This window comes from Corylus avellana, chromosome ca11, assembly GCF_901000735.1.
Source record: "Corylus avellana chromosome ca11, CavTom2PMs-1.0".
Classification (NCBI taxonomy): Eukaryota; Viridiplantae; Streptophyta; class Magnoliopsida; order Fagales; family Betulaceae; genus Corylus; species Corylus avellana.
The window spans coordinates 14,233,394-14,243,321 of NC_081551.1; the positions used below are offsets into that span (position 1 = coordinate 14,233,394).

Here is a 9,928-nt window from a genome sequence, read left to right on the forward strand (position 1 = left end):
ATTTATCTACAGTAATTTTCTTATATTTTTTCTATTAATTAGGAATGCTACAATTAAACCAAATGTATTGGGTTCAACTATAACAATCCACACGGTTTATTATAATTATAAAATGATCTTCTCTTTCCTTTTATACTTTTCTATGCGAAATAAATGAATATAAAAAACAAAACAAAAGTACAACAATTAATATTTTAATGTTATAGGAAACTATAAAGAGAAGTTATTGTGGAGTGTATTTGAATAGGAAAACAAAAAGTAGTTTGATTCTTTAAACTTAGGAAAAATGACGAGCAATCTGCTAGGAATGCTCTACATCCTGATATTTCATTTTGAAACCGACTACATCTCTATTTTTTTAATTTTGATTTTTACCAAGCTATTTTACGTGAATCACATATCATTTTCCTCTTTAAAAATTAAAAAACTAAAAAATCTCAACTAACAAAGTTACAAAAACATAAATTAATGAAAATAGATGTTACTCTACTCTCTATTTGAAGTTGAAGTTATTAGCACGTAATGAAATTATTGCTAATTTGTCTCTTTTTGGAGTTGCAGTTATTAGCATATAATGAAATTATTACTAATTTGAGTTGAAATAACTTTACTTTTTTTTTTTTTTAAAGCAAATTAAAACTAATACAGATGTTATTATATATATAAAAAAAAAATTACATATTATTGATGGATAATTAAATTTTGGAAGTAATGAATTGGTCATTAAATACTTATTTTTAAACGTTTAGAATAATGTAAATATTCATGTTAAATTTGGAATAAATCATATTAAAATATATTATATTAACTAATTATTAATCTCACCCCAGCAGTTTTTAGGGTGGCCGAGCCGCCTAAAATTACTATTGGGAGCCACCCCTAGACACCTGGGGGTGGCTGATCCACCCCTTGGTGGTGGTCTGGCCACCCCAAGGGGTGGTTCAAAATTACCCCTAATTTTTTTATTTTTAAATTTTAAATTTTGTTTTTTAATTATATATTTTTTATAATATATCCATAATTTTTTCAATCACCATCCAAACATAATCTCATTTTTATTTTTATTTTTTTTCTCTTCGATATTCATAATCCCCCCCCTCAAAAAAAAAAGAATAAAAGACTTGAGTGCAGTAGAAAAAAATCGCAATCCCATCGCGCCAATGGATCCCGCCTTATGATTTGGACCAAAAAGACGTAGTTTTAATATCAACGTCATCCAAAGTTGACGCTGATAACCATTTTTTTTTTTTTTTTTTTTTTTTTTTTTGAGTTGTAACCGTCCTATTTGCGTCAACTAGTATGAGTCAATGCTAATACCTTCTTCTTCTTTTTTTAGCTTTTTAAAATATTTAATTTGCCTATTAAGTATTTTTTTAAAAAATTAAAATCTATAGAAATGTAATATTTTAGACATACAAAATCCAAAATTAGAACCTATTTTACAATTTTCATATTATTAGTAAATTTTTATATTTTTATTTAATATATACACCATTTTCTAATTATATATATATATAAATGTTTGATCAAACTTTCAATCTTGTCAATTTTGATCGATCTTTCGATCTTATCACAGTCAACTACCCTAATACACTACGATAATACAAAATCATTAGAGTTCAATTAGTCTGATCAATCGAACCTTCAATAGTGGCAAGTTCGATTGATCCTTTGATCTTATCACGATCGACCAGGCTAATGCGTTGGGATCAATTGGATGATCGATCAAACCTTTAGTTGTGCCAAGTTTGATAGATCATTAGATTGTATGATGATCAATTAGACTAATGCACTAGGACCGATTAGACTAATGATCTCATTTGATATTATCACGATCAATCAGACTAATGCATAAGGATCGATTAGATTGATTTTATTATATGATTGATCGAACTATTGCACAAGGATAGATAATACAAAATGCATAGAGTTCAATCAATCATTAGATCGTATCATGATCGATCGGACTAATGGTCAATCCTTCAATACTATCATGATCGATCGGACTAATGCACAAGGATGATACATAAGTCAAAGAGTTTGATCGATCAAACAAATGCAATAGGATCGATCTGATTGATCTTAACATAATCAATCGAACTCATGCAAAATGATATATAATACATAATTCATAGAGTTCAATTAATCAATAGATCACATCATTATCAATTGGACTAATGTACTAGGATTGATCAAACTGATCTTTTCATGATTGATTGAATTATTGCACAATCATAGATAATATAAAATCATAGAGTTCAATCGATCGTTAGAGCGTATCACGATCAATCAGACTAATGAACTAGGATTGATCGGACAAATGGTCAATCCTTCGACATTATCACAATCAATTGGATTAATGCACAAGGATATTACAGAATCCTAAGAGTGTGATTGATCATTTGATCGTATCACAATTGATCAGACTAATGCGTTTGGATTGATCGATTGTGATAACATCAAAGGAATTTTTTTTTGTTTTTGCTACCCTTTACTGATTTTTCTAAATTTATTTTTATTTCTTAATATTCTTAATTATTTTTTTTCTTTTTTTATGAGACATATGACTGCTCGCATGTTTTGATTGGTTTGACACAAAATTTTGTTAGTTTCATTGACAGAAGATGGATGAAGGTATTATCTCTATATTTATCCAAAAGTAAGGTACCCTTTATGATACAAAATGAAACATAGATGAAAAAAAAAAAAAAAAAAAAAAAACTCGTTCAAACCCATGGATTGAAATGCCATTTAACCTAAAAATTAAAAATTAAAAAAAAAAATAGAAAAACTTTACAAATAAATTTCTATAGGTTTCGATTTTTTTTTTTTTTTTTTTTAAAAAAAGCTTTAACATGTAGGGCCAATAAAACTATTTTTTTTTATTATTTATTTATGGGTTAAACTAATGGATCGAATTAGTGCACTAGATCAATTAGCCAATGAATTGGGTAATTAGATTATTGAGCATACGAGAAGGATGAAGTTTGAGTTAGTGGAGATGTAAAATACTCAACATTCCTCTACTTACATGGTTGTACTTGGTCGTTGTGAGAAATAACAAGAATAAACCTTGTAGTTACAATGAAATACAAAGTCTTTAGAGTTCGATCAATTATACTAATGCACTTGAATTGACGTTCAATCCAACATTATGTATCAAGTTCGATTAATCATTTTCGTACAATCTTGTAGAGGAAAACACACATGACATGATTTTTTTTTTCCACTCCTTCTGTTTTTTATTTTTTATTTAATATTTCTTATTTTGTTCTCATTTTAATTATTTTTTTAGGAGCCATATGACCACCTGGCATGTTTTGATTGGTTTGACATGAATTCCATTATTTTCATTCACGGAAGATGGACGGAGGTTCCCCATCTTTGTATTTACCAACAAGCAAGGTATAATTTATGATATAAAATAAATCTTAGGTGGAAAAAACATAAGTTCGTTAAAACTTGGGAACTCAAGAACGTATACCGTGTCAAAAATTGTTCTAACATATATTATTATTAGGGTAAAGTCCATATACCCCCTTCAAATTACCACTCAAATTGATAATGTCTTCCCCAAACTACCAAAACATTGTCAATGTCTCTCTAAAGGATAGCAAAAAGATAAAAATGCCCCTACATATTTCTCAATAAGACAAAAATACCCTATAAATATAAAAAATAATATTTTTTAATTTTTTTTTTTTATAAAAAAGAAATTTTAATTTAAAAAGAACGATTTTTTAAAATTTTTTTATTTTTAAACAAATATTTTTTAAAACGGAATTAAAAAAAAAAAACATTTTTTTTTTTAAATTTTGTTTTAGAAAACGAAAATTTATATTTTCTAAAACGAAAATTTTTAATTTTTTAAAACGGTAATTTTTATTTAAAAATATTATAAAACAAAACAAAAAATTTCAACTTTTATAACAAAAACAATCGAAATTTTTTAAATTTCTTATTATAAAATGAATATATATATTTTTTTAATTTTAAATTTGCCACACTTTGGATTTTTTTTTTATTTGGATTTTTTTATTTTTTTTATTTTTCTAGAAGTTTTAGTATTATTTTTTTGTTTTTTTTTTTTTTTAAATCCTTAAGACCGCTTTATATTTATTAAATAGAGTTCCTACTAAATTAATTTCATAGACTCGTTTTGAATAGTAGACTGAAGACATTGTTCATTAGCAAAGACGAGGTACACTGAAAATTTATCTTTTTTCATTTTTGTTTTTGTTTTTTTTTTTTTTGTTTTTGTTTTTGTTTTTTTTTCCTACTCTTCTCTTATTATGCTATCGGATCATATCCTGTATGGATGATTGGGTGATCTCTAGTTTTTTTTGTATGCATCAAATGGAGGTTAGAAGAGTAGCATAAACGAGTTTGGATGAGTATGGGTTCCACCGATCCAATGATTTATTTTTTTTTACAAAAACTGAATAGAAAAATGACAAGAGAATGATTAATAACAATATTTTGAAAATAAAATGCTATTTACCTGATTGTTATACGACAGTCTCGGAAATGACTAGCTTGGAGCGCTAGCTACCGGGGATCGGAGACCTGTTGCGAAGCCAATGAATGGGGAAACAACACAAACTCATAAATATATAAAAAATTGTTAAAAAAAAATAAAAAGAGAGAGAGAGAAACTAAAACCCTCGTAAACTTCTACGGATTTTGACATTACTCTTCCAAAGTTTTAAAGCTCTTAATTAAGAGTATCGAACTTTTAATTTTTTTAGTTAACCAATTTCGTTAGGATTTTTTGTTAAATCTTGTCAAAATTCTCAAAATACTCATTTTTTATTATAAAAAACAAAATAAAAATTGTGAAAATTTAACAGAATTTGTAAAAATACCTAACATTTAATCTTTACAATATTTTTTATTTTTTAAAAAAAAACTAGGGGTATTTTGGGAATTTGTAAAAATACATATGCTTAAATCTTTGCAATATTTTTTTATTTTTTATTTTATAAAAATAGGAGTATTTGGAAATTTTGGGAAGATTTAGCTGAAAATTTTAACGAAATAGGATAATTAAAATTTCGATATCCTTAATTGAGCGTTTTTGAACTTTAAAAGTGTAATTTCAAAAAGCGTGAAAGTTAGAGAGTTCTGTGAAATTTCCTAAAAAAAAAAAAAAAAAAATACAAATATGCACATAAGTTCAATGATAAAATTGAGCTTTTGACAATTACATGCTTTTGATAGAATTACTCTTACGAGGGCGAAAAATTTCTTCCTCATCATACTGTGCCATTAGAAAGGACGTGGTAAACGGAAAATTTATCTTTTATCTTTTATTTATTTATTTTACTGTTCTCTTATGATTCTATCGGATCATATCATGTAGGGATGGATGATTGGGTGATCTCTGGTTTTTTTGTATGCATCAAATGGAGGTTAGAAGAGTAGCTTAAATGACTTTGGATGACTATGGGTTCCATGATCTAATGATTTATTTTTTTTTGGGTAATTTCACTTTAAATCTTTGAATTACCATATGATTTGAGAAATCTTCAAACTTCAAACTTCTTAATTTGAACTTCCAGAAATTTCAATTGCAATCAATTTGAATTCATCCGTCGATTTTTGCTGTTAAAATCTTTAAAAAGGCAAAATTACCATTCAATTTTTTTTATTAAAAAGAAATTGAAAAAAAAAAAGGTCACAATGTGGCCAACTGTGGGTCACCTTTTGATTTTTTTTTAATAATAATTTTAAAAAAAAATTTAATTTGAAATTTTATAAAAAAGTTAGGAGTATAAATGTCATAGTCTTGCTTTTAACGTTTAAAATCTGACTAGGCCTGGGTATCGGTCAAAACGGTCCGGTTTTGGCTCTTATCGGTTAAACAGTTTATTAATCGATACCGAACTAATAAGAATTTTAACCGAAATTATCGGTTATAACGGTATACGATTAAACGGTTCGGTTAAACCGGTTAACCGTAAGCTTTATACTGATTTATTTTGTTAGGCCAAAAATGAGTTTTTTTTTTTTTACTTTTGAGAGCCTAAATACTTTTTGTTGAGCTAAAATAACTTATTAAAAATGAATTGTTTTAGGGTCCAAATACTTTTTGTTGAGACCCAAATATTTGTTTTTTGGGCTAAAAATTGAAGCTTTTTTATATTGATCCACCACAACTTTTTTTTTTTTTTTTTTTAATATATATTATAAAATATATTTTTCCAAAGCAAATGGACTAATTAACATAATGAATGCTAATTAGACTAACAAAACTAGTTAATGAAAAATGCTTTCACCAAAGGCAAATAAATCCAATCCAATACCATCATTAAAAAAAAAAAAAGTCAAACTTACCCAATCCCAAATTAATATAAGGTTACATAGGTATATATATAAGGGTTAAATACCTCAGACCCCCCTAGGGTTTGCCAACTTAATTTTTTATCTCCTGGGGTTTCATTTTTATCACAGGACCCTCCTGAGGTTTTGATAAAGGACCAAGTTAGTCCATCCGTTAGTTGACTATTAGGACTGACACGTGGCACACCTATTTAATTATTTTAAAAAAAAATGTATTTTTTTTAAAAAAAAAAAAAAAAAAAAAAGAAAAGGAAAAAACTTGGGCCACCCCCATCTGGCCGGATGGGGGTGGCCGAAACCACCCCCAACTTTTTTTCCTTTTTTTTTTAAAATACTTTAAAAAAAAAAAAATTAAATAGGTGCCACGTGTCAACGTCTGATTGGTCCACGTGTCAGTCCTAACGGTCAACTAAAGGATGAACTAACTTGGTCCTTTATCAAAACCCCAGGGAGGTTCTGTGATAAAAATAAAACCCCAAGGGGAAAAAAATAAACTTGGCAAATCCTAGGGGGTATGAGGTATTTAACCCTATATATAATCCCAAAACTACATCGTTTTGGCATCCCTACTTAACGGTTTATATCTGTTAAACGGTTAACCAATATGGAATTTCTAACCGGACCGAACCGAACCAATAAGCATACCAGTATAAAAAATTTAACCGATAAGGATATCGGTATATTGGTTACAGTTAATATTGGTTCGGTCGAAACCGGTATACGGCTGGTAATCGGTAACCGGTTAATCTGCCCACCCCTAAATCTGACGAAGTGGTTCAAATTGGCTGCAATTGAAAATTTAAGGTTTCAAATTAAGAGATTTTGAAGTTTGAGCGTTTTTCAAATTGGGTGGTAATTTAGGCGTTTAAAGTGAAGATATTCCTTTATTTTTTTACAAATACCGAATAGAAAAAATGACAAGAGAATAATTAATAACAATTGTTTGAAGATAAAATGCTATTTATCATATTGCTATACGACTGTCTCGGAGATGGCGGCCTTGGAGCGCTAGCTACCGGGGACCGGAGACCTGTTGTGAAGAGATATAAGCCAATGAGTCAGGAAGCAACACAAACTCATTCTGCCCGTTGGACCCTTCCATTGTTGACATCTCTGTGAATCTCCCACCATAGGACCGCAAGTAGTTTAGCGACCCCACCTTTGGCTCACCCAAAGCCAAGCCACCTTCCAACATGCCGACAACGCCAGCCATCGCCAGTCGCAGCGCCGGCTCTTCGTGCACACAACACAAGGCAATCCGCACGAGCTTCTCAACTTCTTCGCTTCTCACCCGCCCCTCCAATCTCGGGTCTGCCAGCTCCAAATACTTTCTTTGCTCGTGCATTTCTAGCGCAAATAGAGGAAAATATATTTCTCCGTTGCTATTAATATTCCTTCTTCCCCTCACAATCTCTAGTAATACCATCCCATAACTGTATACATCAATCTTGTCAGAAATGGCGGTGCTCGTTAGCCATTCGGGCGCAAGATAGCCTCGAGTTCCTCTCAATGTGGTGAACAGAATAGATTGTTCAGGACTTAGCAGCTTAGAAATCCCAAAATCTGAGATTTTCACTTGTAAATCGTCATGCAAGAGAATATTCTCTGGCTTCACATCACAGTGAATGATCTTGTGCTCACACCCGCCATGCAAGTAAGCAAGTCCCCTTGCTGTTCCAAGTGCTATTTCCACTCTTTCTCGCCATTCAAGAACAGGGGTTCCATTACCGAAGAGTGTGCGATCCAATGAGCCTCTGTTCATGTACTCAAGCACAAGCAAGCGCTTGCCCCGTCGTGCGCAAAAACCTTTCAATCTAACCAAATTGACATGGTGGATACTCCCAATTATTGCAATCTCAGTACAAAATTCCTTCTTCCCTTGAACTCCCGAGCTGCTAATCTTCTTCACCGCCACAAGGCTTTCGTCTGAGAGTGTACCTTTGTATACAGTACCAAAGCCTCCGCTACCAATCTGGGTCTTCCAATTCTCAGTAGCAATTGCAAGTTCTTCATAATTGAATCTTCTCGGTAAGCCTGGGATGTAGAATATCTCTAGCTCTGCAGATGATGACGAGTGAAGCCGATCCAATTTTACAGCTCTGGCTTTTGAAAGCCTATTTTTCCTCCACCAAAGGAATGCGATGACGACAATGGTGGTTAATAAGAAGAATCCGGATGCTGGTATTAGCACCAAACCGGCTATTGGGAAGCTCTGTTTCTTATTTTTGTTTTCTCCAATTGGGTTTTCACCTGAAGAGTTCACCACGGCTTTAATATACCCTAAAGGGCCCAAACTATCATTATTACTGTTGGGGGTATAAAAGATTGAGCCTATATTGTTTTCAAGAAGATAACAAGATCCCTCAGAAGAATTTCCATGGAAAATGCCGAGACAAGAACAATTTTGAGAGCATAGATCTTGGCAACCCGACAAATTGACACCACGCCTCGCAGGCTCTGTGAAATCATTGGCAAAATAGTCCACACCATAGCCCAGTCCCAGATACGAAACAGAGGAATTGAATTGGCTGCCATTTGTGGATTCATTGCAAGCTTGAGGCAGAGAAAGAGAAGTATCCATTGGCGCGCAACCACCACTCATTTCATTATGGAATCCTGGTGGGCAAGTACAAGCTCCATCCATCGTGCACAATCCAATTTCTCCGCATATGAAAGGAATCCGACAATCATCAACTGGCTCCTTGAGTTCTTGCACCCAATTAGAGTCGGTGAAGCTGGTGATCGTAAATCTGCCGTCGGATCCCAACTTGCCAATTCTAGCACCCGATGGATTATTAGTCAAAACTACTTGAATCACAACCGTTGATCCGTCACTCCCTAACAAATACAAACCGGTAGCGTTCATCGCCATGAACGAGACCTCCCCGTTCGAGTCCTTGTAAGCATTTACATCCATGGAAAGCTTCCAATATGTCATCCCCTTCCACTGCAGAACTACATCCCCGTCGGTAACCTCAAGCCGGTAATCACCCACCGACATGTCTGCCTCCGACACAGCACTTTGCAATGATTTTCCAGTACGGATGCGCTGTCCAACGACAATAGTGTCGGTGGGAAATTCAAAACTCTCCCACAGCGCGACATTTCGTGCATCGACCAATACGAGGTTTCCCGTTTCCAGAAGTTTCATAGCGGCAACCTCGTGAGTCAACGGTGGGGTTGACCATAGTAGTTTACCAGCCTGGTTTGTGACTGAGAGGCCGTTGACGGTTAGTGAGAGCTCGTCGGAGTCTGAGATGGCTGCGTTGCGGTTGGCGGACCAGATGATGGAGTTGGAAGCCACGTGGGTGACGGAGAAGTAATAGCGTGAGGGCTGAATCATGGTGCCGGAAATAGAGGCTTTGAAAGTCCCATTTTGGGAGAGCAAGAAAGATCCCGCGTTGTCGATGAATCGGAAGTTTGAGGCGGTGAAGTTTGGGGTGACGGAGTGGGTATAGATGGCGGCTGAGAAGGCGAAAGATGGGAGGAAAACAGAGCATGAAAGGAAGGAGAAGAAGAAGAGTGAGAAAGCCATATAGAGAAAAGGGATGGGTTTTCTCCAAGAGAAATGGCGTTGATGAGGATG

The 9,928-nt window shown here is 32.9% G+C and overlaps 1 protein-coding gene across 1 annotated transcript; it reads right to left on the reverse strand.

Moving 5' to 3' along the window:
- Positions 1–7,206: 7,206 nt before the first annotated feature.
- On the reverse strand, positions 7,207–9,705 carry LOC132166719 (G-type lectin S-receptor-like serine/threonine-protein kinase At5g35370). The gene has a single exon (XM_059577589.1). The coding sequence runs from the start codon at positions 9,683–9,685 to the stop codon at positions 7,355–7,357; it is 2,331 nt and encodes a 776-aa protein (XP_059433572.1). The 5' UTR covers positions 9,686–9,705; the 3' UTR covers positions 7,207–7,354.
- Positions 9,706–9,928: the final 223 nt, after the last annotated feature.